The 27,056-nt window shown below is 48.1% G+C and overlaps 2 protein-coding genes and 1 long non-coding RNA gene across 4 annotated transcripts; 1 reads left to right on the forward strand and 2 right to left on the reverse strand.

The window, feature by feature from the left end:
• Positions 1 to 209: 209 nt before the first annotated feature.
• On the reverse strand, positions 210 to 7,009 carry PRDM8 (PR/SET domain 8). Of its 2 annotated transcripts, none has more exons than XM_043906384.1 (4): positions 6,877 to 7,009; positions 4,360 to 4,583; positions 3,002 to 3,233; positions 210 to 2,604 (listed from the first exon to the last, which is right to left on the reverse strand). In XM_043906384.1, exons 2-4 carry the CDS (start codon positions 4,576 to 4,578, stop codon positions 1,001 to 1,003), a joined length of 2,055 nt encoding a protein of 684 aa, XP_043762319.1. In that variant the 5' UTR covers positions 4,579 to 4,583; positions 6,877 to 7,009; the 3' UTR covers positions 210 to 1,000. The 2 variants fall into 2 exon arrangements, with proteins under 2 accessions (XP_043762319.1, XP_043762318.1); XM_043906383.1 differs by having other exon boundaries at positions 210 to 2,607.
• Positions 6,952 to 21,184, reverse strand: LOC122696629 (basic proline-rich protein-like). Its single transcript, XM_043906886.1, has 6 exons — positions 21,115 to 21,184; positions 20,141 to 20,672; positions 19,829 to 20,026; positions 18,872 to 18,945; positions 7,993 to 8,246; positions 6,952 to 7,013 (listed from the first exon to the last, which is right to left on the reverse strand). Exons 1-6 carry the CDS (start codon positions 21,182 to 21,184, stop codon positions 6,999 to 7,001), a joined length of 1,143 nt encoding a protein of 380 aa, XP_043762821.1. The 3' UTR covers positions 6,952 to 6,998.
• On the forward strand, positions 14,411 to 18,067 carry LOC122696407. Its single transcript, XR_006341744.1, has 3 exons — positions 14,411 to 14,555; positions 16,959 to 17,100; positions 17,945 to 18,067. It is a non-coding gene; the product is annotated as an uncharacterized LOC122696407 (long non-coding RNA).
• Positions 21,185 to 27,056: the final 5,872 nt, after the last annotated feature.

Genomic DNA, 27,056 nt, shown 5'->3' on the forward strand with positions numbered 1-27,056 from the left:
ACAAGTGGGGCAGGGTTTATCATTCCTCTGTTTTGTAGTTTCTTCTTTTCAGGGGCTCAATGAAAATATATGGTATCTACTCAAAGTGTAATCCCATGGACAGAGGAACCATAGGGTTGCAAAGAGTCAGACACTACTCAGCGTCTGAGCAGGCACTCAAAAGTGTAGTCTTTAGCTACAAAAAACATTTTAAAACACTTTCCCAATAATTGCTTTGAGGAAAATAGTCATTTATTGTCAAAGCATCCAACATACCCGGATAATCTATAAAGTTTAATAAATCTTTCCAGGGATAAAAGAAACACATAACTATTCAGACTCCATTTCACTGGCACAAAATTACACTTTGTATTAAAAGGAAATACATATTTACATAATGATGACATTCTTCATTGAAGTCCATAATCATTTCATGATACATGCACTTCCCCCTGGAAACTTAAACTGAATGGTTACCTCCTTTTTATTTGTTTTGCTTATTTTTGTAAGAACACAAACTGTAATCAAGAAATGCAGGAAGCATCTCACCCTCCTCCTTTACTTTATATCTAAAATAAATTTTGCCCTTACATATAATTATTACATCTAAACCGTAAGTGCTTAATAATTTAAGTAGAAACGTATGACAAATGCATCAATATGTTGCAATATATGACATTTTTAAAAATGTACCTTTGTTTTTGGGAAAGTGAAAATGCGTGCATTCAAAAGAAAACCCTTCAAACAACCCACCCGATCAAAAATCCACCATCCTGTCTCGTGTGTGTGTGTGTGTGTGTGTGTGTGTGTGTGTGTGTGTGTGCGCGTGTGGTGTAGGTCACAGGTAAACATCTGGATGTAAAGGTTGGGGGAGACCACGTGTGTGTGCCTGTGTGTGTGCGCGTGTCTCTGGGTGTGATGTTTCCGGTCACAAGGAGGTGGTGGATGTCCTCGCGTGTTTGTTCCTGCAGGTGGTTCGACTGTGCGTGCGCGCGCGCGGAAGGCGGGGGTCCTCTCCGTGTCAATTATGCGAGGTCATGTGCCTGGAGAGGTGGTGGCGCTCCCTGAAGGACTCGTTGCAAATGGGGCACTTGAGTTTCTCCTCCCGCCTCCGCTTCACCAAGGGCTCCATGGCGTACTCCTTTTTGTGATGCGACCTCATGTGGTACACTAGGTCGGAGGTCATGCGGAAGGAGGCATTGCACTTTGCGCACCAGTTCTGCGCGGGCAGACACAGCGAGGTGAACGAGGGCGGCAGCAGCGTGAGCGCCGACGGCAGCTGCAACTGCAGGGGCCCCGCGGCCGCCGCTGCTGCGGCCGCCGCGGCGGCGGAGCTCTTGGGCCAGAAGGCGGTGGCATAGAGGAACGGGCTCTGCTTGGGCAGCCCGCCCGCGCCGCCGCCGCCGTTCGGCAGGGCCCCGCAACCTCCGTTCAGCTCCGCCGCTCCCTGGAGCTTCACGGCCAGCGGGTCGGAGGCGGCGGGGTACAGTCTGGTGGGGCCCACCCCGTCGCCGGGGTGGCACGGCTCGAGAGCGCCCAGCTTCTGGCCCAGCACCAGCGGGGACAGCTGCGAGAAGGAGCGCGCCGGCTGCGAGAAGGCGCTCTTGCGCTCGTCCGCCGCTGCGCCCTGGCCGCCGCCCGCCCCACCCGCGCCGCCCCCAGCGCCCGCACCGCCCCCCGCGCCGCCGCCGCCCGCGCCGCCCAGCTGCGGCACCGAGGTGAAGGCGCTGCCCCGCGCCGGGCTGCCGCCCTCCAGCCGGCCGGGCAGCGCGCCCCCGGGCCGCGGGGCCAGCAGCTTCTCGGTGCCGGCCGGGGACGCGGCCACGGGCGTGGAGGAGGAGCCGCCACCGCCGCCCGCGTCCTGCTCCTCGGCGACCGCGCCCCCGCCGTCGGCGGCCGCCTCCTCCGGCCCCCCGGCCGCCCGGGCCGCCTTCTTCACCTCCACGAAGGCGCTGCGCTTCGCCTCTCCCGTCTCGGGGCTGGGCGGAGCGAAGAGGCGGCCGTTCTCCTCCAGGCTGAAGTAGCTGCCCGAGTTGCGGTACTGCTGCGGCGTGCACACCAGGTCCTCCTTGGAGGCGGGCAGGGCCCGCTCGGCGAAACGGCCCCGGCCCCCCACCAGCCCCGCACCGCCGCCCTCGGCCGCCTCCTCCGGGAACTTCCTCTTCCCTTTGCCCACGCCTGCGGCGTTGCCGTCGGGACTCAGCTCCGCCTCCTGGTGGCTGCTGCCGCCGCCGAGACTCCGCACCGGGGAGCAGCTGCTGGCGCCCCCGGAGTTCTCCAACTCCCGCGCCAGGTTGTGAAAGTCCGTGGACGGCTTCGCGCCGCTGCCGCCACCAGCCGCCGGCGGGTTACCGCTCTCGGGGGAGGGCGCTGGGTAGTGGTGGACCGGGCCGGCTTTGCAGAACTTGGGGCCGGGACCCAAGGGTGCCTCCTGCGACTGCTGCTGGTCCTTGCCACCGCCGCCGCCCCCGTGATCCTTGGTGCCCACGCCGCCGCCTTGCTCCTCTCGGGGGCTCAGGTCAGCGCCGTGGAGTCTCTTGGGGCAGCGGAAGCGCAGATGCGCTACATAGGGGAACTCAAACTGGAAACGTTGGCTGCACTCCAGGCATGTGTAAGGGGACGACCCTGCTTAGTGAGCAAACAACACACACACACACACACACACACACACACACACACACACACGATTACTCAGCATCGTCTCTAGGCCAGATTGCCATCACCCCCTCCACAAATCCACTTTCACCTCTCAGGGTCTGAGTGCCTGAAAACAAGAACCTCGGACAAGACCCGGTCTAACTTTCCCTCCAGATTTGAGGAGAGTGCAGGAATTAAGCCAAGCAGGTCCCGATTCATCCTCACCTAGCTATCCCAGCTTCGCCCCAGACTATACCTCAGAAGCTCTCTACAAGGTACCCCAAGGGAGGGAAGGCGCGCCCAGGCGCCAGAGTGACCCCGCCGGCCCCCACCTTCGGCCCCTCCGCTAGCTAAGGGCCGGGACACAGGTCTTGAGCCAACCTACCATTCATTTTGCTGTGGGATCTAGAGGGGCAGAGCAAGAGTAACTCGGTCAGTTCTTTCCCGTACCAAACTAGTAACTCCTCATCTTTGGCAATCCTGCGGAGAGAGCGGTAAAACAGCTGTCCATTTTTTATATAGGCTTCAAGGTTCTGCTCTTCTTTATCTCTGGCTGATTGGACCAGACGCAGCCACATGAGACCTTCCGAGGAACCATTCGCCGCTGAGGTGTCTACCTGCAGTTTAGAGAAGAGAAAGAATGCAAGAAGGAAGGGGATGAGGGAGGGAGACTCTTGTGAGGGAATGAAGCCAAAGGAGCCAGGGCCTTTCCCGCTGTTATTATTTCTCTAAGAATTATTATCTGAAATGAAGTTTCCAAAAACTTGACCCAAGTTAACACCCATCATGTTTGCAGCCAGCAGGCAAGGTAACATACCTGGCAAGCTACATTAATTATACAGATTATTTAAGTCACAGGCTTGTGTGTGTGTGTGTTTTAGCCAAAGGGGCAGTGGGGTCTTAGTTGCCAGACCAGGGATCAAACCTGTGCCCCTGTTTTGGAAGGGCGGAGCCTTAACCACTGGACCACCGGGAGAGTCCTGTCTTTTTACATATTGGATGAATACCAAATTAGCAATTTTTTTTTTACAATTCAAATTAGTGCTAAGCCCTTTGAGAACTGATTTCTAAATTATCCCACATTGCAAAAGTATGTGGAATTTTGTCTGTTTTAGAAGTGAAAAGCAAACTTAGATTTTAAAAATTATTTTGTGACTTTTGCTCATCTTCTTTATTTTGACTTAAACAACTAATGGTTCTTTGTAAAGAAAGAATAGGAAGTGACAGGACTTTGCACACTCAAACATATGGCTGGAATGATGTTTTATTGTCAAAACACCAACACTTTTATTTAAATACAAACTCTAGACACTAGCTAGCTTAACCAGAAAGAGTAATATTCCAGGGAACATGAGGCCTCTGGGATTGGAAGGCGAATGCACCTAATATTTACAAAAAAGTACTTATAGGAAGTACTTAGCCTACAAATAGCCTCAATCCTAGTGAAATTTCCCACAGAGTTAAGGAAGTGGTGTTCATCTCCAGGAAAGCCCAGAATCCAGGCATTGATTTAGACATATCTGGCATTCAAAATCTAATTTTGTCACTTATTTCCCAAAATCAGTTGACAATACTCTGGAGTTTAATTTTCCTTTTCTAATTTCTGGTGTGTAAAATAGAACTGCATGTATCACTGCATTTTCTACATGTAGAACCTGTCTTAGCTTGTTATTAGAATGATTCTGAGTCTGTTTTTAAGAGGATTTTACCCTCATATCCTACAGAACATCAACCAAGACTTACCCGGAAGATGTAAGGGACCGTTCTCTTGTCTGTGGACTTGAGAGCTATGAAAGCTATGCTGTCGTACAAGGAAGTGTGGCTCAGGACGCAGGGACCGAATATAGCATTCTCGGGGATGTCGCAGGTGGTGTAAACGCTGGTAAAAATATCTGTCAGACACTGCTGGACAGCCTTGGCATCTCCCTCCCAGATGCCTCGCTGGATGCCCGAATCCTCCATCACCACTGTAGACAGATACATAGGACAATTGAAGAGAATTTACCTTCCTCCTTTTGCCTCTCTGAATCCAGGCAGAACGTTCTAACTACTAGACAGATTTTTCTGGAATTTGCTTGGTTTTTGCATCGATCTTATTTCAGAAATAAAGCCGATGGCAGATTAAATCTGGCATATGACAAAGATGCCAAAGAAGAGTACTTTCTTTTCCTTTAAAAATGTAAAGAGAATTGTGATGGGGGAGCTCAGAGTGGACTGACTGCTAGAAAGAAAGACAAACAGCGCTAGGAAAGAGGAGATGTTTTCTGACTTACCTTGGGGGAGGATGAGACAGGATGGGGGGGGAGGGGGAGAGAAGTGGAGAACAAAAGGATTTTTTTTTGCTAGCTTGTAGACTTTCTAGACTGAAAGAAACTTCTAACCTTTGGGGAAAAGCTCCTCTCTTTTACTCTTGTGTATTGAGTTGGGTGTCCAGGAGCTGGTTTTATCTTATTTTATTTTTCTTCCAAAGAGGGGAGCAGCACTAGTGAGCAGGCAGAGACGGCGGAGCATGGCGAATGGATTTCAAGTGGGGTGTCAGGGCCACTGATTCCGTGTCAGCTAACCTTTCTCTGCAGCCGACAAGAGGGGACGTGTGTCTGCTCATTACCATAATCCAACACTGTCCCTCCGAGGCTTTAATTAAAAGCAGCAAGCAGAGGTAATTATTTTCTTCTCGACATGCTTATTTATGGATGAGGGTGAATCCCAGTTACCTTGTTATACAAGGGGGTGGGTAGAGTCGCATGTGCCTCATGAAGTGAGCAGGTACAGAGCAGGACTGAAGTGTGTCCCCTGTCTGAAATACTGCGTGTGTAATGACTGGTGAATGTTCGCTCCCCCAGATCGGACCTTGTCTGGGCAAGAGGGGGCAGCCCCGCTTGAGTAGACCTCAGTAGGCTCTCTAGCTGTTTAATCTGCAGCAATTCAGAAAGTAATGCCCCGGCGGTGGGCTCTCTTTTTATTAAGCTGTCATAAAGACACATTTTCCTTCCTTTGCCACTGGACAACCCCCCCCCCCCCACTACAAGACTTATCGTCAAAAAACAAATAAAACATACTGAAATTTTAAGGCAGCTTTGAACTAACTGCATTGTTCACTTTTGCTGACTGATTAGAAGATTCCTCCAAGTTGATTTTTCCCCAATAACATTGCCATAGGCAGATATTTAAGTATATTTCGTACAGTTTAAGTAGCAGGAAAGGGAAACCCAATTCTTTTCCTAAGAATCTGTTCTTTCTGGAACAATATTGGTAATGTCCATTTTTATCTTAATGTCTATTAATCAATTAATCTTGCAAATGTCATTAGAAGGTAGTGCTTTCCCCCCCTTTTACGACTAACAGAGCAGGAAACTTCGGTCAGCCTCTTTTCCATTCATTCTGCTATCTCCTCCAAATATCAAGTATGGGCTGTATCTGCCAGACAGGAATCAGAGAAAATATCCATAAAGTAGAAACTCCCTTTATTATTCTACAGCATTTACCTCTGGGCATTTTACCCCACCCAAGGTAGCCTTTCTGATCTCCAACTGCACATTTAAATTCATTTTAAAAAAATCTCTCAGCATCTCTCAGAACCTCCTTTTCAACGGGATTCTATTCTCTCCTTTTCAATTTCCTCAATTCAGCGTTTTATGCCCCAATTTTTCTCTTCCTTTTAGAAGTCTCTTTCACACAAACGGCTCATTGTGCCGAGAGGTCGCCCCGTCACTTCGGGCAACAGCAGGGACGCAGTCATTAAAATGCAGTCCTACCTAACAATACGGTGAAAAGCTCCTCGCTACGCCGCGCTAATAGGGGTTCGCGTCGCCGCTGCGGCCGCCACGAGCCTCGCGCCGCTCACAATAAGCGCTGGGCGAGAGCCTGGGCTCTGCCGCCCGCGCGCGGTCGCCTTCGCCGCCCAACCTTTCACAGCTCTGCATCCTCCGCTAGGCCCGGGTTCCCAGCCGCCCAGAGCATCCTCCCAGAGCCGGCCCGGCTCGCAGAAAGCCGTCGCTGCCGCCAGCCGCTCGCCCTCCCCCGTAGGCAGGCATTGTCTGGCGGCCGCGCGCCCCAGTCGCTGGCTTCTTCTTGGGCAAAGTGCTCTCCACCCGCCCCTCCCTTTGTATAACCCCGTTGGCAGTAGCGCGCCCCTCCACAATTATTTCCTCCCCCTCTCCTGGATAATGAGAAGACGGAGGACAGAATTCTCCACTCTCCCCACCAAACCTGCCGTCCTCCCCCCGCCCACCCCACCCCCATCGAGGCAAACAGACTTACCAGGAATAAGGTCAGGATCAAATCGCCCCAATGAGGCCACCTGGAACCGGGAGGTGCAGACGAGTGTTTCTTTTGCCTATTATATCAGTGTATTTCCATGTCGAGAGGTGTTGGTGTTGCTGTCAAGTAGGGTCTGCCTAAAGGGAGGAGAGATGGAGAGACGCGGAGAGAGGAACCAGGGAGAGTAGGGAGAGGAGAGAGAAGAGAGAGTTGTACAGATGGGCCCGATGCAGTGACTGACTGGCACGCAGACACACACTTTTTGTTTGCTGCACATAATCTGCCCAATGACGCGTGACAGCCCACGTCCCCTCCCTTTAACTCTTTGCTGGGCTGGGCGCTCCCTCCGGCGGCGCCGCCTGCCTGGAAGCGGTCTCGCCGGCCTGCCCGCGCCCCGCGCAGCCCCTGAGCGCTTTCTCCCTGTGGCAACGCCTCTCGGAGCTCGGCCCGGCTCAACACCTCCGAAAGCCTGGGCCCTCTGGGACTGGTTGGGGGCGGGGATCAGCTTGGGGGTCGGAAAGGGAAGTACCAAAAAGACCTGGAGAGGGCCTTTCCCCGTTTCTCTTGGCACCTGGAGAACCCCTGGCAGACGGCTGTCCACTCAGCGCGCGCAAGGACCCCGCGCGCATTTCCCCCGAGTCTGAGTTCTCTGCAGGGGAAAGGGGGGTTGTGGATTAGCCCCTCCAGCCGCAGCTGACACGCGCGGCTAGTTGCCTGCGGGGGTGACAAACGCTCGCCAGCGCTCTCCAGGAGCGCTCACACTACCAAACCCTTAGGAGCAAGACTCAAAAAGGATGCGCTTTGGTGAGAACTTGGCTCGGTCCTTCCTCGAACACGGAGATGGGTAAGGGGGATGGAGTAGAGACGCCGCCAGATCTCCGAAGGGGATTTACAGGGGTCTTTTGGTCCCAGTACACAAGTACCGGGCGGGAGAAGGGGTGAGGAGGAGACGGGTGGGAAAGAAAAACCCAGACTGTGGGACGCAATCTCTTCCTGCGCTTCCGCCCTCAGCCTGGCGCGTTCCGCCTAGGCTCCAAGCGGGTCCCCAGCCGGGGGAGGCCGGTATTCTAAGACCCCCTAGGGTGGGGAAGGTGAGTTAAAAGTAAAAATTATTACCGAGATGGGCTCCGGAGAGCTTTTCACGTCCAGCAGGTGGTGGAAGAGTGGATGGAGAGGCCGAGGCCGTCTCGGGAGCCTCGTTTGTGCGCTAAGCCACTTAGAGGCGCTGGCTTGCCCCTTTAGTGCAGCAGCTGATGCTAATGACTGGAGGTCTTGAACGGCCTGAAAGTTGACTCCTTCTGCAGGATTCCGCCACACATTTTCGCTGGGCGATCTCGGGGTTCTTTTTCGACATTCAACTCTCTCTGCTCCTAAGGGAAGAAAGACCTTTTGAGTGGTATAGACAGTCCTACTCCTTCAGCCCCAGCCACACCACCCCTACATTGAAGAGGGCAATCCATTAGCTTTAGGATAAATCGGACGAGTAGCCGATTAAAGTGGCCAGGACTTGAGGAGACAGCCTAGTTTGTATCCTGTGTTCAAACAAGGTAAGTAGATTGGGGGTTGGCGAAGAGCAGCTTAAAAGGAAAAGGTGTGTGCTTTGATGCTCTGAGACCTCCCTCCCGAACCCAGTGAAGCAGTCAGGCAAGGAGCATCTTTACCCCGGCTCCCAAAGTACTAGGAGGCCTGGAAAGAATTCTGCAGAGGAGAAATTAAAAAACAGTGCGAGGAATTTCCCACTGGGTTTTCCTGTCACCCCCGCTCCTCCCCTCTCTTTTCATCCAGCCCTGGCCAGCGCAGCGCTCCCCCCTCTCCCCCTCCCCGCCCCCCACACATAAATTCGGAATCCTTCTGATCAGACAGGGCCCATTGCCTAAGCTGGGACTTGGAGAAAGAAAGGTTGCAAAATCTTCATATACTAGGAAGTAAAGGGAGAATTCGCCCTTAATTTTCAGGTTAGTTATCAACTTTTCAAAGAAATCTCAAACTGCAGTTGCCTTCCATCTGAACATATCTTTTCCCTTATACTGTCCACACTTTAAAATAGTTTGGCTAAGGGCAACTCATGTAATGGCCAAGGCTTAATGCTGAGAGTTTTCATATGTGTCTATATAAAAATCTGCAAAGTTATTTAGTCATCATTTGGCTTATAACTGGATGCTCCATTCATTACTCCCCTCATCTCATTCACACACACACACACACACACACACACACACACAAGCAGCCCTCATCACTTGTTTAAAGAAAGGGTGATGGGATTAGAAATGTCAAAAGAATTATCTCAAACATATGAAAAATAACTTGCAGTGTTGAAGAATTCAATTCAGTGAATTCAGAGAAAGAAGAAGGTGTAAACAACAGCAAATCAAGATAAAGAAGTAGCCATTAGAGGGTTGTGGTCCCTAAGAAACTACAGCAGAAGTGTGTGTGTTGGTGGGGAGGTGGCAAGGGATGGGGAATGGGAGTGGGGGAGTGCAGTGTTTTCAAACTTAATTCCTAAACTGTAGAACAAAACACTCCTCAGGGCCTTCTTTTACTGTTTTGTTTGTTTTTTAAGAGAATAGGAAGTTTGCTTTTCCCAGGAAAAGTCATCCATCCATGCAAACCACTTTTTAAAAATCTTCTTACATATTGTGAGTATAAAAGGATCTACCCCAGAATATAAGCATTCTGGAAAACCTTAGAATCTAAATGGCAGAAGGCATTTTTCTTTTCCCTGGCCTTTCCTTTCTTAAATATAAAGGGCACTTGGACTATGTCTTCTTTGAGGTACTGAAACCTAGACTCTAATCTGTATAAAATAATAAATATTTTTGGCACTGAAATTGGGGGTGAGGGAGCTTGGCTTTCCAAATGTCAAGCTAGAAAATAGCTAAGATTCTATACATCAAAGAGGAGAGAGATGTATTGAGAATCAGCCATCTGATTCTCTCAGTTTCACTTATCTTGCCCCATAATTAGATTTCTCCTACTAATTTTAGATAAAAGTCTCCAAATAAAAAAAAATTCCTACATTTTATGAATCCAACCAACTCTTTGTCTTATGCAAATATAGGTAAGAGTAAGTTTGAAATTCCTACTTTGAGGGTTTTCTAGTATTTTAAGAAAAACATATTTTGCTAGGTAGTATAAGTGACCTAAGTGAAAACTGTTAATTGGAGGTAAAGAAAACCTACAACTTACTTAAATTTCTCTAGAAATCTATGGGCTAAAATGGGGCATAAACCACTTTGAAATCATCCTGAATTATTACTTACTGGAATTCACTGATACTAAATGAAGGGTTGAGGCATTTATTCAGCCTCAAACAGTACTATAAAAATATATCTTGGTCAATACTTTTTATCTAATTCACATGGAACATGGGTTTATGCATATATTTAGAGCTCTCTTCCTTGGGATTTTATTTCCAATTAAATGATTAGAGGGATGACAATGAAGAGTGAGGGTATTTTTGCCTTGCCCCACTTTAACAAGGCTTCTTGGAATTATGGCAGAAAATACATGTGTAGACAACTGCAGCATTGTTTTGGAAGAGAAGGCTGGAGAGAGGTTGATGAATGATTCCTGAGGTGGTGCCTTTTATGACCTAAGTGAGAGGGTGGAGAAAGGGTATGAAAGGAAATCTGATACTTGAGAGTGTTACAATGGAAATGTCCTTTTTCCTCCCAGGGTAGAGAAAGAGGGCCTCAAATATCTCAACTTGTATGATAGGAGGCAGGTAAAGTCTCCAAGAATAACTCACTCAGAAGGATTATTACTTTATAAGAATGAAACACATTATTTTTCTTTCTCTCTCCCTTTCCAGGTCCTGGCTCATCCCCCTCCAATCATATCTCCAAAGCACTACACCAGTAAAGACTTAGTTTGAAATATATAGGTATATAATATTGTATATTTTCACACTGGAAGACAAGATGATGCCAAAGAAGCAGATAGATGGTGGAGACATTTTCCTAAGCTTATTAGTTTCCTACAGGGAGGTATCTGGAAGGAGCTATGGGGAGACTGGGGGAGACAGATTATGGAACTTCATGGAGGGGTACTGCACTGCCCTAGCCTTACCAAGGAGGATAAAGAACTTTCTAAGGGATAAGTCAGAGGCAAGAAGAGGCAATTGGCTGAACTGGATAAAGGTTTACAGGAATGGGGAGGGGGCACTTTGCTTTATATAAATATTCATGGCAAAATCAGTCTGGATCTGTTCCTCACCAAGGGTTATAGCAGATTCAATAGGTTATAAATGAATTAATGTTTCCTAGGCTCATTCTAGGACAGCCAGAGACTCAAACGATGGATAATTTTGTAGCCTGTGAGGAGGGACTCCAGGCTTCCAACTGCAGGGATCATTACTCCTCACTTACATTTTTCTCTCTTAGGCTCTTCCTCTTTCTCAATAGATGGTAACTGTTCTTAATCCCGTTGCTACAACTGCAATCATCATTATAGCTATAAAACCTTCTCTCTGAGGGATCTCAAGTTCCACTTGCCCTTCCTTCTGTTGGAGTTCAGCTTTGAGCTGGATAGCCTTTGTGCAATTCAATTTCTCTCCTGGATCTAAGTTGTAGTCAGCTGGTTTAAAGGACTTCTGAAAATGACTTCCAGCAGAGCAAGGAAACTGTGGTGATACTGAAGGCATCTATAGTGGTTACTATAGATCTGAAATGAATGCCTCATGCTCACCTGTGTGAATGTAACCTGTGAACCAGATCTACTATCCAGTATCCTGGCCCCCTGCATTCTCCCAGATTTTATACTCCTCCAAGGTGAATATCTAGAGATCTGGCAAGGAATATTCTATCTAATCCTCAGGTTACAAAGTCCTCCCCAGAATCATACATACAGTCCTTGAATATATCTTAGTAGGTGGAGTAGGGTTGTTGCTTACTTGCCAAGTAGTGTCAGACTCTTTTGTGACTCCATGGACTGTAGCCACTCACCAGATTCCTCTGTCCTTGGGATTTTCCAGGCAAGAATACTGGAGTGGGTGGCCATTTCCTTCTTCAAGGTGGAGTAGGGTAGGAGGAAGGAAATGTAGACAGGGACATAGTCAGCCCCTCCTTATCCTCTGGGTCAGGGTTTCCAGATAGATAAGGGACCAAGGGGTGTTCAGCAGTCTCAGATTGGCGGCAGCATCAGATTTTGAGAAGACTGACTCTAGGCCTTAGGAATGCCACCAAGTTGAGAAGCTCTACATCACATTTCTTTACACAGCCAAGACAAGGGAATTATCCCAATACTCAGCACCTGACTTCTACCTCTTTTCCCCTTTATTTTAGGCTTTCCAGGTGGTGCAGTTGGTAAAGAATCCACTTTACCCCAGGTTTGACCCCAGGTTAAAAGAGAGATGCTTACTGAAAAAGTGGGTTCATACTAGGCAGATTTGACTCCCTGGCACCTGATCACAGCTAACCTTTGAAGAGCATATAGCATTCCTCTCCTGGGAAGGGGGTCTTGTCAGAATGCATGCACACTCAGGACTTTCTAGCTAGGAATCTGTCCATGGCATACTTTCCTGAAGCCCGAGGAGACATCTGATTTTCTCTAACAAAAAGGGAGGCAAGAAAGAAAAAGAATGAAAAGGATAGGAGCAATAGATACCCATCACTCACCACAACAGTGACGACTCACATTACTTTGTTAGAGCCTTGGAAATAGTTTAATTTTTTCACAAACTATGTCCTCATACACAAACTGCTTCCCTGGTCATCTTGCAAATTGGATTGTTTGAGTGAAAATTATCTTTCATGATTTCAATTCAAATGAGTTGCATGTATTTCATAATTTAATCTGGGGGTATTAATCTAGCAGCACAGGGGGAATGTCTCTGAAAATAGTATAAGGAAGGCCCAGAGCTTTTTCATCAGCACTAAAAAATGATCAGTGTAGGTCACGAACAATAGTACTATCATCACTACTATAAGCAATATTGTATACACATTACAAAGTGGCAAAAATGATAGGCAGGGGGACTGAAACTTGTATTTGTTCTCTTGTACTAATACTTTCTTACTGAAAAGCCAACTTCCACATTGATTTGCTAGTCTTCTGGTGATGTCATATAAAGGTAACCAAGATATAATTCATAATGTCCTCTAAAGTTTTAAAGAAAACCCATACTTTAAAAATAAATAATATCCAGAATTGTGGGAAAAAATTCACAAATTCTTAAGAAGAATGAATACACTAATTTAAAGACCTGAATGTTGAGTTTCCTGAAGGCCTAGAATCCAATTATGTCTGAACAATTTTATACCTGATCAGACATGGTCATGTAGGTGTGGGGGGGGGGGTGGGGGGGAAAGAAGGAGAGGTTTTTCTTGGCTGCATGTCTACAAAGTAGTCACTTCTTGTTACATGTTTTCATGTAAGATGCTTTTGAGAATATATGTGACATCATATAGGAAAGCAATTGCTCCCAGAGAAGCAAAACAATAGAGTTCTGAAGAATATGTTTTATATATATCACTCTAGTAACAAGTATCTAGTGTATGTGATCAGGTGCCTCACAGTGTTATCTACATCCTAGAGTCAGTTTACCTGAGGCACTAGGAAGTTAACTTTTCCAAGGAGCTTCTGAACTTGTGAAAATGTCCTGGGGAAAGTCAATGCTCTGAGAATGCAGCCCGTTCCATTTCTTATCTGGGAGACTGAATGAGTTTTTCTATCCCTAAAGCCACTCACAGCTGAGTTAGGCCCAACATTTGGGCCTCAAGGCAAGGCAGGGAAATGTTTGCTAGCCTAAGACAATTCTTGATATCTGGATTCTCCTCAGCAGCCTGCAGGTCTCAGTAAAGGGCCACAGAGCTAAGAGTGCAGAGAAAGCCAAATAACAGAGATGAACTTGGGTGGGCTAAGGAGGCTTCCTCACGATGGACCCAAAGAGCATCACCCAGACAGTACCACAGAGGGCAGACAACACTCCCATTACATTTGGAGTGACACTGGGCAGAACCAGACAAGCTTTCGGTGCAGGGTTACTCTTTCAGAAGCAGTGCTAGCAAGCCGGCCTCATTGAGCAGGAAGACGCCGCGCAGCGCTCCCAGTGCGGGGACAGACATGCCCTGGCCTAAGGTGGGGGGAAGTGCAGTTAAGCCCCCTCCCCTCCAAATTTTCCGTGTTCTCCAGTCTCCTACCGCCTGCCTGGAATTAGCGCCAACTCTGGCCTCCTGCTACGCGGCTAGTTTCCCTGTGGAAAGGCTTCTGGAGCGCTGGGCTTTTGGATACCGCAGCTCCCCCTCACCACGCCCCCCTGGTTGGTCCTCACACGGCGCCCCCATCCCCTTTTCCCAGGGCCCGCGGTCTGTGTTCAGATCTTTCACTAGCTGAGCTGCCCGTGACTGCTCCCAGCCTTGGATTTTCTCCTCGGGCGAAATAAGGCTGGCCAGAGCTGCCTCCGGGGTCGCGGCGAGGACTCAGTGAGGAAACGAGGGCGAGCGCGCTCTGGAAAGCCAGTTGCTGAGCAGATGGTAAGGGATTACTTCCAAGAGCCGGAGTTAGTTTCATTTCAGCCTTGGCCGTCCCAGAGAGCTCTCAGTGCCTTCATAAAGGAACGTTCTTCTCAGACGTCTAGAGAACTGACCCGAGAAGGACCACCACCAACTCAGGTTTAGGCCACGACTCCATCAGAGCAACTATCTACCTCTGTTGGAATCCTGGCCCCTGACGAGTGGCAGGTAATTTAACCCGTCCGTGCTTCAGGCCTTCTTCTGTGAATCAAGGGTAATAAAGACAGCTCTTTTTATGACGTTACTGTGAGGGCTGAGTTGATATTTAGCAAGCGCAGAGAACAAAGTCTGCTGCTGCTGCTGCTGCTGCTGCTAAGTCGCTTCAGTCGTGTCCGACTCTGTGCGACCCCATAGACAGCAGCCCACCAGGCTCCCCGTCCCTGGGATTCTCCAAGCAAGAACACTGGAGTGGGTTGCCATTTCCTCCTCCAATGCATGAAAGTGAAAAGTGAAAGTGAAGTCGCTCAGTCTTGTCTGACTCCCCATGGACTGCAGCCTACCAGGCTCCTCCGTCCATGGGATTTTCCAGGCAAGAGTACTGGAGTGGGGTGCCATTGCCTTCTCCGGAACAATGCCTAACACACATTAAATACCTATTTCAGTGCTGGCTCCTCTTACTGATAGTAACACTGCCTTGGCTTCCCTTTCAGAAAATTTAAGAATTGTACTGTGCCCCCGCTTTCAAAGCCACTCAGTGAAGGCTGAGGATTTCTCGATGTTTCTAACAGGAAGGACGTCCTGTAGGATAAAGTAAGAAGGTATGAGGGCTGTGTCCAGGTGTTTAGGGATCCGCCAGGGCCCAAACACAGACTTCACGGTAGAACGAGCGGTTTTTTCGGCCGGGATCCTGGGAGATTGGACTTCTATCCCTCATCCCGGCCGTGAGTCTTTTCTTTAGACCTGGCAGCGGCACACGTTGGAAACGAGGGCAAGTCCGGGCAGCGCGACCCCGTAGGGGTGATGAGCCTAGGAAGGCAGGGCTGTCCGACTCAAGTGTCCTGGCCAGAATGCCAGAGCCGGGCGGGGCAGAGGAACCTGAAGCCCCGGCCGCCGGCCCCTACCGGGACTCAGGGCCTGGGAGCCGCGCGGCCCTTTCTCTTCCTCAAAGGGCTGAGGCGCAACCGCGGGGCTCAGGAGCAGGTGGCCCTGAGACCTGGTGGACATTCCTGGACCGTCCCTACACACGCCCGCGTTCATAGCAGCGGGACCGCACTACCGCCGCCTCAGCCACGTGATGGCACCCTGGCCCCGCCCCCGACGTCCACAAGCAGTCTGCGCGGGGCCTTGTGGGCCGCACGGCGCCCCCTAGTCCCAGGCCAGGGCTTGGGGCAAAGCCTCCTTGCCTGGATCCCTGCTGCTTTCGGGCCTCTGCAGTGGCAGTGCCTTTACCCCAGGCCTACAGTCTCATGAACCCTCCTGCCTGGGCAGGGACAGGTAACAGAGGTCAGTGTGGGCTCTTCTGAAGAGTCCTGGAACCATTGAACCAAAATTTGGAATCCTAAACACTTAGATTTGCACCCCGGGTCTGCAGTCTACTAGCTGTGTGTCTTTGAGCCCACACTTAACCTCTCTGAGGTCTGATTTCCTCATCTGGAAAATAGCAGAAACACCACTGGTCTCTTAGAGTCACTATGAATATTGTAAAAGCAAGCTTGGGTTCAGAAGCCAGCTGGCCCAGTTGCTTGGGTTAGCTTCTCTGTTCTCCTGTTAGCTGTGAAGGAAGGGGATCTGTGAACTAGGGTTGATAATCCTTAACTCAAAGGGTTGTAAGAATTAAAGGTGATAAGCCTGTTGGGGGCATTTAGTCTAGCACATGGTAAGAGCCTAAACAGTTAATTAGTTAAAGCATCTCAGTGTCTGCCACTTTGAAATGCTGGGTAAATACAGTTTTTTAATCTTAGTTCTCCTAATCTTTTTATCCTCTTCAGAGAGAAACAATGTAAAGGTCCATGTGGCCACGTTGGGTGGTAGTGCACACAACCAGGAAGAGGCAGCTTGTGGCAGTAAATTAGGTGACACTTCTGAAAGCTACATGCCTTTCCTTCTGGCTCTTCCTCTTCAGTTTCTAGGGACAAGGTAAAAGAATAGGAAAGGCAGGGAAAAGGAACTTAGAACATGGAAGATGCTCAACAAATGTGTCTTGAGTAGAGAATGGCATTTCAAATATTGAGACAAAGGGTCTGTCTGGAATGGAATAGGAGACCCAGAATTGGGGTTGGCTTCCATCTCTCTGCACCTGGCTGCCAGTAGGCATGCTAAGAGCATTTCTGTGTGACATTCTGTTTTTGGCTTCTGGGAGGGGAAGATACAGGGGTGAATTATCTTGGGGGTGAATGAGGCCTTTAATGGAGGGATGGGATCTATAAATTCCCCAAAGCTTGAAAATTCAATTTAGAGTCCAGGAGCTTACATCCATAGGCATCCCTTAGTCATCTTTAAGGCTCAGACCCTTTCAGAGGAGGAAAGCACACCTGTATCACCATATGCTTCATCACTTGCCTCATTCTCTCAATACCAGGGTCCTCTGATTTTTCAGATGGGATCACTGATATGCTTTTTTGTTCTCCATAGATAGTAGGATAATGGAGGATGATGCTGCACCAGGAAGTAACAGTCCATCGGGGGAAACATGGCCCCAAACAGCATTCAAGAACCATATCCTTCTGTTTATTCTTAAGGGCAAAGAATACTGATGCAGGAACAGCAATCTAAGGTATTTCATAAACTTCTGGCTCTTCCTCTGCTCTTCTCTAAGACCTTGACTAAAAAGCGTTGGAATAGAAAGGAGAATAAAATGAAATAAAACCATTTCCTCAGTGTTTCACCGCCCCCCCCCCTCCCCAATTCCAGGGCAAAGGCAACAACTGGTGAGAAGGAGCTGCAACTTAGAAAAGATTTATTTTTCCTGGCCATAAATCTCATCCCCTTGTTCCTCTGCCCAACGAAGCATGCTAAAGTCCTTTTCCATAAAGTATTCAGTATTAGAGCCACAAAGCTCCCCCAATCAGTAGCCATCTGCTTCTACCATAACTGCTGCTCCCGAAGCAGGGAGAGCAGCCGCAGAGAAAGGGCACCAGTGTTAGGCTGCCGGACAAATGAGGAGACTGAATAGCTTTGGTTTGCCTTGTGTATCTGTATCTATAGAGACAAGAGAAGAAAGGCCGCATTATATTGATACAACAATTGTAAAACAAAACACGGAAGAGGCATCTAAAGGGCAATATCGCATGCATCAGGGGTCTCCAGATAAAAGGGGCACTAACAGATTTATAGAAACCTTTAATTGGTTTTCAATTGAAAGCTAAAGAGGCTGGGGCGAAGCTGTGAAGAGTGGCAAAGAGCCCCCCTTCAGCTGTCTGGGAGGCGTGATCGATTTCGCGGAGGGCGAAAAGAAGGATCCGGAACCCGCCCGGCGCCTGGGAGAGGGCAGGGAACAGCTCCGCGTGAGGAGCTTTGCTCTGGGGCTAGGGAGTGACTGATTTGATCTTAATAACAGAATTTCTCAATCGTTCTCTTTTCCTTCCCTTCCTTCTTCCCTTCCTCCCATCCTCTCTCAGACCAGTAGGCAAATGGAGAGGGAAGGAAAGGATGCAAGAGTAAATCTAAGTTTCCATCTCCGGAAGACATAGACCCCAATCTGAAAACACCAAATTCTGCCGCTAGGAAGGAGGCGTCTTTGGAAGAAACAGGAGTCCCGCCCTCACCCTATCCCAGTCTTCTCCTCTCTCCTTCTTTAGACCCAAACAGGAAAAGCTAAGCATCACTGGAGACTGTGCCCTTACTACGGGAGCAGTCTTCGCTCGCGCCCACTGGCAGGTTTCCGAGCGGGTCTCTCCCTTCGGCGGGCACCGCGCGCCTTCGCTTAACCCCTTCCTTTCCGGCCGGCGCCCTCGGCCCCCCGCCCCCCACCGCCTCCGCCGACGGTGCCCACCCACACAGCAGTCCCAGACGCCCGGCCGTCGGCTCCTGAGGCTAATTTATTGGCCCGACCCTCCATTATCTTTTTCGATTTCCTAATTAATCAAAGATAAAAAGCAATGGTGCAAATTACGATTATGAGGGAACTGGAAGACGGTTTTGAATAAAACGGGAGACGGGAAACGTGATTGATTGAACGACAGGAGGGTGGAGAGGGAAATCTCAAGTGTGAGGAACAGGCCTCAGGGGCTGAAACCTTGACCCCCTCCGTCTAGCGAGCTGACCCCCTCTGCCTGCCCTAGCGCCGTCGCCACGGGTCAGCCCCAAAGGAGGTCAGTTGTGTCGGAAGGCTTCGGAGGAAAGAGAACTGGATTTCTTCTCGGGCTCCAACCTCCCCGGGCGCCTGCCGCCTAGCTCACTCGACCTTCCCCACCCCGGCCCACTCCGCAACCGCCCCTACAGGAATTTCAGGGCTCCTGGCCGGCGATCCCACTCGGGCAGGAGCACCCCCGGACTGACATGCACCCCCATTACTGCGATGCTGTGTCTCGTCGCCAGTCTCTCACGGTTTTCCGTCTGTCTTTGGGTATTCCTCTGGCGAAGCGAGGCCAACTCTTCGTGAAATTGCAGGAAAACAAGTCTAGTAGGTCAGAGATTGCATTTGCTCGTGTAAGGGATTAATAGAGCCCCTGTCTGATGCTGCCTTGCAGAATTACGTTCGGGATTAAAAGGCAGACACGGCGCGGGCACCCATTTTGCATTTTCTGGTGGTTGTGATTAATATTTCCAAGGGGATTTGTACTGGGAGCTTACGAGACGCACTCTCGGGGGTCTAATGCCAGACGGCCGCGCGCAGGGCCCGGCAGGGGGCCTGTGGGCACGCGCGCAAGCCCTGGGGGGATTAGAGGGGACGCCAGGCGCCGAGACCTTTTAGCGCCTTCCCGCCTCCACCCTGATCCCAGCACAATTTCTACCGAAGACCGCAGGAAGGACTGCCCGGGGAAGCGGACTTTAAAGTCTTATCGGGCTCTCTATACGGGAAAAGGCCCTCGAAGGGTCCTGACTCTAGGGTGGGAGAAAAGGGCTCGGTGCCAGGCCGCTGAACTTCACACATCCGTCCAGTAAAGAGAGTTCCGAAGTCTGTGTTCAGGGGAAGCGCTGCTCCCAAACGCATCACTCCCCTCCCCAAGTGACTCAACGGACCCAGGTCAGGAAGAGGGTGATCTCAACCCTTTCGAACCGCCATTCTCAGATCTGCTTTCCGGGGGCCCACCAGGATGCACCTGCGGAGGGGAGCTAGCGCCTAGGCACTAAATACATCCCCCTTCCCATCGACCCAGGAGGCGGACAAACCCGCGGGTGAAGGGACCGGGAAAGGAGAGGAAAGATGCAGGATGCGCAGAAAGGGAGAAGGAAGAGAACCTGGCAAGAGAGGAGGGGGAAAAAAAGAGAGGCAAATAGGAGGCGACAGAGAGGAGCGGAGAAAAGTGAGGAAGCGGGTGGTCGCAGTTGGTGGGCATTACCGCTCTCCGGCAGAAGGGGGCACCTCTTGGGCCGGGACAGCCTTCGACAGGGCCGGGGCGGGACGTCCGGGCGGAGCCCGCCCTCGGGCAGGGGCTCCGGGGTGCTGGGCGCCCCCTCCTGGCGGCTGCGCGGCGCTCAACTCGGCGGTCCCTCGGGTGCTGGGGTCCCGCGCCGGCTCGGCCCGCGGCGCCGGGGACCCGGAGGTGGTGCGGGGGAGGGAAGTCGGGAGACCTAGGCGGTTGAGGGTGCCGGGGCGACGGGCAGGGCCCCCCACCCCCCACCTCCCGAGCCCTCCCCAGCGCGCTCCTCACCTGGGGCCTGCAGGGCTCCTTCCCCGCGGGCACGGCTCTGGCGCGCCCCTCGGCGGCCCGGCTCCTACCCCAAGCCGAGCCGGCGGAGGAGCCCGCCCTCCTCGCCGAGCAGTCGCGGTCTCCGCCGCCGCAGCAGCTGGGAGGGAGGGAGCGACCGGCGGCTGCTGCCGGGCGGCGTCTGGGGGCCGCGAGCCGAGCGCGAGGAGCCGCCATCTGGAGCCTCGGCTGCGGGCGGGGTTGCGGGTGCCAGGGAAGGGGCCGGGCGACTGGGCCCGGGGCGCGCGAGAGGCCGGGGTCCGAGCGGCGTGGGAGCGGAGGCCTGGGGCTGTGATGGGAAATGTGCGGGAGGGGGTCTGGCCCCTGGGGAGGGGGAGCAGAGGCCTGCCCCCTTTCGGGCCCCCCCTGAACCCCGGGGCAGTCCCGACCCGGAGGTCTAGCGAAAGATCGAGGCACCCGCGTGGCAGTCCCTCCCCCTGGCGGGGTGGAGAGCTGAGGCGGGGGGGCGGTGTGGGTACCAAAACTCTCCTACACGCTCACACACCCGCTGCCCATCAGAAGTGGTTTTCTCATTTCCCTTTCCTCCCACCTTGTCCATCCCACTCCAGGAAACAGTCCCCTCCATACGGCGTGGATTTTTGGACACCTCCACATCACTCCAGAGAACTTTTTCAGCCAGAACGTGGGACAGACACTGACAGGATACCATCCTTTGGGATAAATGCCATCTAGTTTCCGGTGGACTGTGGAAAAGGAAGGGGGTGGTGGTGTGGGGGAGCGCATTATTGCACTTTTAGCGTAGCGTGGAGGGGGGCGGGGGATAGGGAATGTCATTTCTCCTCTCTCTCTCTTTTTTTTTTTTTTTTTTTTGTATTTCAGCTTCAATATTTTTATACCTTGAACTTAAAAAAAAATCCTCTCTTCTAAGTTTAGATGGGGGCGGGGAGCAAACTCAAGGAAGAGGAAAGGCGACGAACGTGGGAGAGAGCCAACGAACTCCAGTCCTCCGGCTTCCGGGCTGTCCCTGAGGGAGATGTCCTCAGCCATAGGTTTTAGCTCAGTGCAGGGGGAACTGATTGGGTGTATGGGTGGTGGCGGGAAGTCCGGAATAAAAAAAGAAAAAAAGAAGAAGAAGCCATGCTCATTCCCACCCCAAGGCATTAAAAGACACTCCCTCCCCCAGCTGTCTCGTGTCCGGCAGAATGGCATTATGTAAAAGATCTGGCATGTCACCCAGAGGCACATCTGGTAGGTGTAGATGACATTCATTAGCACAGGGCTTCTGCTCCGCAGCATGCCAAAGCCCTGACAGAGATGCCCGCTGCCAATCATTCATTCGCTGCCAATCCCAGAGCGTGGCCGGGCGGGATGGCTCCCTTCCACCCTGGCACAAGGACTGTAGGAAACAATGTGTTGAGATACGAAGAGATGAAAGCGGGGCTGAGGACGCGAGGCACCCAACTGATGTATCCCGTGAGGAGATAACGGGGCAAAGAGTCATTTAGCAACAAAGCATATGCAGGATCTCAGGGGGGAGGCTTGGGCAGGGGTCTGCCTTCCTAGGATGCACTGAGGGAGCAGCAGGGGAAGCCCTTCAAAATCTCAAAGTTGGAGCTGCTCCTCTAGAAATACACAAAGATCAACCCCCTCCCACATTACCTGTAAGACCACTCTCTCTCCCCTACCCTCTCTCTCTCTCCCCCCACCCGTGCCCCCACGCCTTCTGTACCTCTGTGTCCCTAACTAGCTCTGAAAAGATGCACTTCTCTGCCCTCTTCAGGGTTTCTGGTCACTGATATAAGGAACACCTTCCTGTTTTTAATGTTCCACCGAAGTCTTTGCCTTGTAATTTGAGGAGGAAGGGAGTCTGTCAGGCTACCTTTACTGCATTTGAAAAAGTAAAGTGTGTTTAGGGACTAACTGTTGCATATATTAACAACTTAAGTGGAAAAAAAAGGGAAATGTCTTGTTTCAATTTCTAGCCTTTCAAAGGGTATAGAGATGAACAAGGGAAAGCAAGGGAATTTTTAAAACAGCCGGGGATGGATAAATGTAAAATGCAGGATAGAAGTTTCCTCTGAGGTTTTTTTTCTTCTTAGGCTGGGTTGTGGTTACTTAAGTGGACAGCATATTGTTTTTTTTTTTTTTAATGTCAGGCACATATTTTATAGATATTCTTTGTGTCCATTCCATATTTAGTAAAACAACAACAAAACTCAGAGGCTTTAGGGCTTGTGGAACTCAGTATTTAAGTTGAGTATAACAGCTTGTTATTGAATATATGTATACATATTATGTATAAAATTATAATACTCTTTTTAGTGCAAATATGTACTATGAAATATTTGGGTCATTCTTATACTGGCTCATGATCACAAGATGACTGCCGTAATTCCAGGCATCACACCATTAAGAAAGGGAAGGGCAAAGAAAAGTAGTTGTTTCCTTTTATGTTAAGGAAATACTTTTGGTTTTTATTTATTCCCTGGCCACAGATACTTGCAAAGTCTGGGAGAACCAACCTTTAAAATGTAAAAAGTTAGAGATAAGGATATTGAGAATGGTTGTGAGTTGCAACCAAGGATGTCTGGCAAAAAGTTCAGGGCAGAGAAGACTTAATGCTAGCATGAGGCAAGAGCAGATTATCACATTTTATTGTATTATTTTAAATAAAAAGATTTGTTCTCATTATTGTCATTAAAACTGATCAGTCAGGGATACCATACTTGAATTTAGCAACTTCTTTGTGAGTTTCATCAAATTCTATTTCACAATAAAGGCTCAAGCTTACTCAACATGTTTATAAGACAGAGACATAAACTCTGACTTGTATCTGAATAAAATTAGTTTGGGGAGGAAAAATATAAATAGAGCTAACTTGTTTACAAACCTAAATGAAGCAAGGAAAATGACTCCTGTTAGAAGGACTAGAGTGTTAATCCCAACTCTGTTAACTCACTATATATGTGACTTTGGATATTTTTGTGGTTTAAGTCTATATCCTTATCTGTTGCTATGGCTTCCCTTGTAGCTCAGTTGGTAAAGAATCTACTTGCAATGCAGGAGACCTGGGTTCGATTCCTGGGTGGAGAAGATCCCCTGGAGAAGGAAATGGCAACCCATTATAGTATTCTTGCCTGGAGAATCCCATGGACAGAGGAGCCTGTAATCCATGGGGTCTGAAAGAGTCGGACAGGACTGAGTGACTAAACCACTACCATCACCTTATCTGTAAATTGGTTAATAATGTATTAGCCTTGCAGGGTTATGGTGAGACTTAGAAATAATGATGGGTTTTAAAATGTAGTAATTTAGGGACCCAGTAGGAATCAGAATTCAGCCTAAGTGGATCAAAGGAAGAGATTACTTAAAAAGAGGTGGGCACAGCTGTGGGAACAAATGAGATAATGAAAGGCACAGAAACAGCACCACAAGAAGCTCTTAGGAAAGGAATTAGAGTTTCTAGAGCCCAGTAAGGACTGGAACCTTGGAGGAGAGCTCAGGAGCACAAGCCACTGCCAGAGAGGCAATGATGAGAAGGGACGTAACACCCCAGTCCTTCTCATCTCACATCTTCCAATTTCATGTTGATATCTTCTGTTGGCCCAACCCAACTGGGAACTAGTTGGTAATGTACTGGAACATGATGCTGGATCTACATGGGCCAGTTTTTGAGGACCTCAAACCAGGCCTAGAAGGCTGGAGAATGGATCTTGGGGAGAATAATCAGCATATAACTATTATCATTCATCAAAAAGTTTGTCTGAGAACTCTCTCTGCAAACATCTTTTCAAAGCACAATTCCAACTGGAAGCAGAAACTTAACAGGCTTTAAATAAACCTAACCATCCAAGTTTTTAAGAGTCATCTCTCAGAGCCCTTTGGCTGCAAGTTCCTACTAGCACTGATTTCCAGAGGTCTTGGCAGGATGTGTAAGCCAAGACCTGGAAGAATTTGAGAGTACACCCCATTGACTTCCTCTGGGCATCCCTAGGTCTCTCATCATTTTGTGGTTTCCTGTGTCGGCCTCAGTCTTGCTAGACCTGGTTAGTCACTTGCTGACTGTTGCTTTCAAGAAAGTCAGCCAAGATTTAGCAAAAAGTGACTACTTTATAACAAATCAACCCCGCAGCAAAGGCAAATCCTACTAACACATTTTCTTGACTTCAAAGTCTGTGTGAACTTCAGATTGAAGTAACTTTTCCTCCTCCCGATTTTGCCAGCCCTATCCTCTCCTCCTATACCTGAACTAACCCATAGGTGAAATGATGAAAAACAGTGGTAAAGAGCATATAAACTGTTCTAATTTTATATAAAATTATAACTAATATCAGAATCTTGAGTGTTCACACTACATATTAGTACAATAAAAAGTCACATTTTTGAATTTCTTAGGCACTGAGTTGAAAAATTTGTGAGGCCTGATACAAAATTAAAAGTCACTGTTTTAATGGAGAGAAACAATTATAGAAAAATAGAATATGAAGAGTGAGATGCAAAGATGAATAATTTGGAAGTACTATATACAACTAAACAATGACTCAAAATGAACACTCGAAAGTGTTTAAATGCAGACATAGAGATCAATAGAACAGAATAGAGAGCCCAGAAATAAACTCACACACTATCGATTAATTCATGACAAAGGAGGCAAGATTATACAATGGAGAAAAAACAAGTCTTTTCAGCAAGCAGTGTTGGAAACACTGAACAGCTACATGTAAATTAATGAAATTAGAACACTCCCTCACACCATATACAAAAGTAAATTCAAAATGGTTTGAAGACCTAAATATAAGACATGATACCATAAAACTTCTAGAAAAGGATGTGGGCAAAACACTCTCTGACTTAAATTGTAGCAGTATTTTCTTAGATCAGTTTCCCAAGGCAAAAGAAATGAAAGCCAATGAGACCTAATCAAACTTAAAAGCTTTTGTACAGCAAAGGAAACCATCAACAGAACAAAAAGACAACCTATGAAGTGGGAGAAAATATTTGCAAATTATGAGACCAATAAGGAATTCATATCCAAAAATATACAAATAGCTCATACAACTCAATCATTCTATATACTAATGATGAATAATTAGATACCAAATATTTTCTGTACTACTAAAGTTCCTGATAAAAGAGGGAAATGAATAAGCCTAACTAAATTGTGTAGGATCTATATGCTGAAAACTAAAAAGTGTTGACTAAAGAAATTAAAGAACATTTAAATGATGGAAAGATATATCTCACTCATGGTTTGCAATACTCAATGTAGGAAATAAATAATAAAAAAGAGATACAAATACAGCTTTTATTTTAGATTTTTTGGCAAAGGTGCAAAAATAATTAAATGGAAAATGAATAGATTTTTCAATAAATGTTATTGCAACAATTGGACATCCATATGCCAAAGCAAAAGAAAATAATAAAATCTCATACTTATTGCATCAATATTAATGCACAATAAATAGATCATAGATCTAAATCTAAAACCTAAATCTTATAGACCTTTTAGAAGAAAACAGAAGTAAGTCTTTATGACTTGGGGTTAGGCAAGAGTTCTTAGTCATGATATCAAGAGCATGACTGAGAAAAGAAAAAAAAATAACTTGGACTTAATAAAAATTTAAAACATCTTCTCTGTGAAAGCCACTGTTAAGAGAATGGATAAACAAGCTCAGGCCAGGAGAACACATTTGCAAATCATATATCTAACAAAAGACTTGTATTCAAAATAGAAAAAGAATCCGTATAACTCAACCATAAGAAAATAAAGAGCTCAATTAAAATATGGGTAAAGGGTTTAAACAGATACTCACTTATCAGAATGTATCAATCACAATGAAGACATGAAATGATGTTCAACATCTTTAGATACTGCATATATGAAAATTAAAACTACAGTGACTTTCAATATTTGAATAGTTTAAAAGAAATGGCAACCCACTTCGCTGTTTCTGCCTGGGAAATCCCATGGACAGAGGAGCCTGATTGGCTACAGTCCATGGGGTCGCAAAGAATCAGACAGGATTGAGCAACTGCATACATAGGCTCATGACCTGATTGCTTCCCAAAGTCTATACCTCCAAGCACCTTCACACTGGGGATTACAGATTCAGCATATGAATTTTGGAAGAAACACAGACATTTAGTTCTTAGCAACTAACAAAGATATAGAGGAAATAGAACTCTAAAATACTGTGGGGACGTGAAATCATCCTGTCACTCTGAAAAGTTTGATAGTTCTTTTAAAAATAGTTAAACACATACTTATGTGACCCAGAAATCTCATTGTTTGAGTATCGATCCTAAAGAAATGAAACTGATATTCACAAAATCTTATTCACTAACATTGATAACAGCTGTATTCACAATATGGAAAAAAACCAAAATGTCTTTCAGTGGGTGAATGAATAAACCACTTTCATACATACATACAATGGAAAGTACTCAGAGAAAAAGGAATGAACTCTTGATATATAGAAAAACTTGGATGATACCCAAAGGCATTACACTGAGTGAAAAAAGTTAATCTGAAAATGTTGTTTAGTCACCAAGTCAAGTCCCACTCTTTTGTGACCCCTTGGACTGTAGTCCACCAGGCTCCTCTGTCCATGGGATTTCCCAGGCAGCAATACTGGAGTGGGTTGCCATTTTCTTTTCCAGGAAATCTTTCTGACCCAGCGATCGAACCCAAGTCTCCTGCTTTGGCAAGCGGATTCTTCACCACTGATCCACCAGGAAAGCCCCTCAAAAGGTTATATAAACTGTTATTTTTATTTATGTTACATTCTCCAAAAGACAGAACTATAGTCCTGAGAAGTGGAGTGTTGCTGTAACATATAACAAAAGATGTGAAAATGGCTATCCTATCCTTATCACTACTTTAGGGGTTTTGAGATATTTAGAGGCTGATCTCGGGGTG

The sequence above is a fragment of the Cervus elaphus genome, chromosome 6 (assembly GCF_910594005.1).
Source record: "Cervus elaphus chromosome 6, mCerEla1.1, whole genome shotgun sequence".
Lineage (NCBI taxonomy): Eukaryota > Metazoa > Chordata > Mammalia > Artiodactyla > Cervidae > Cervus > Cervus elaphus.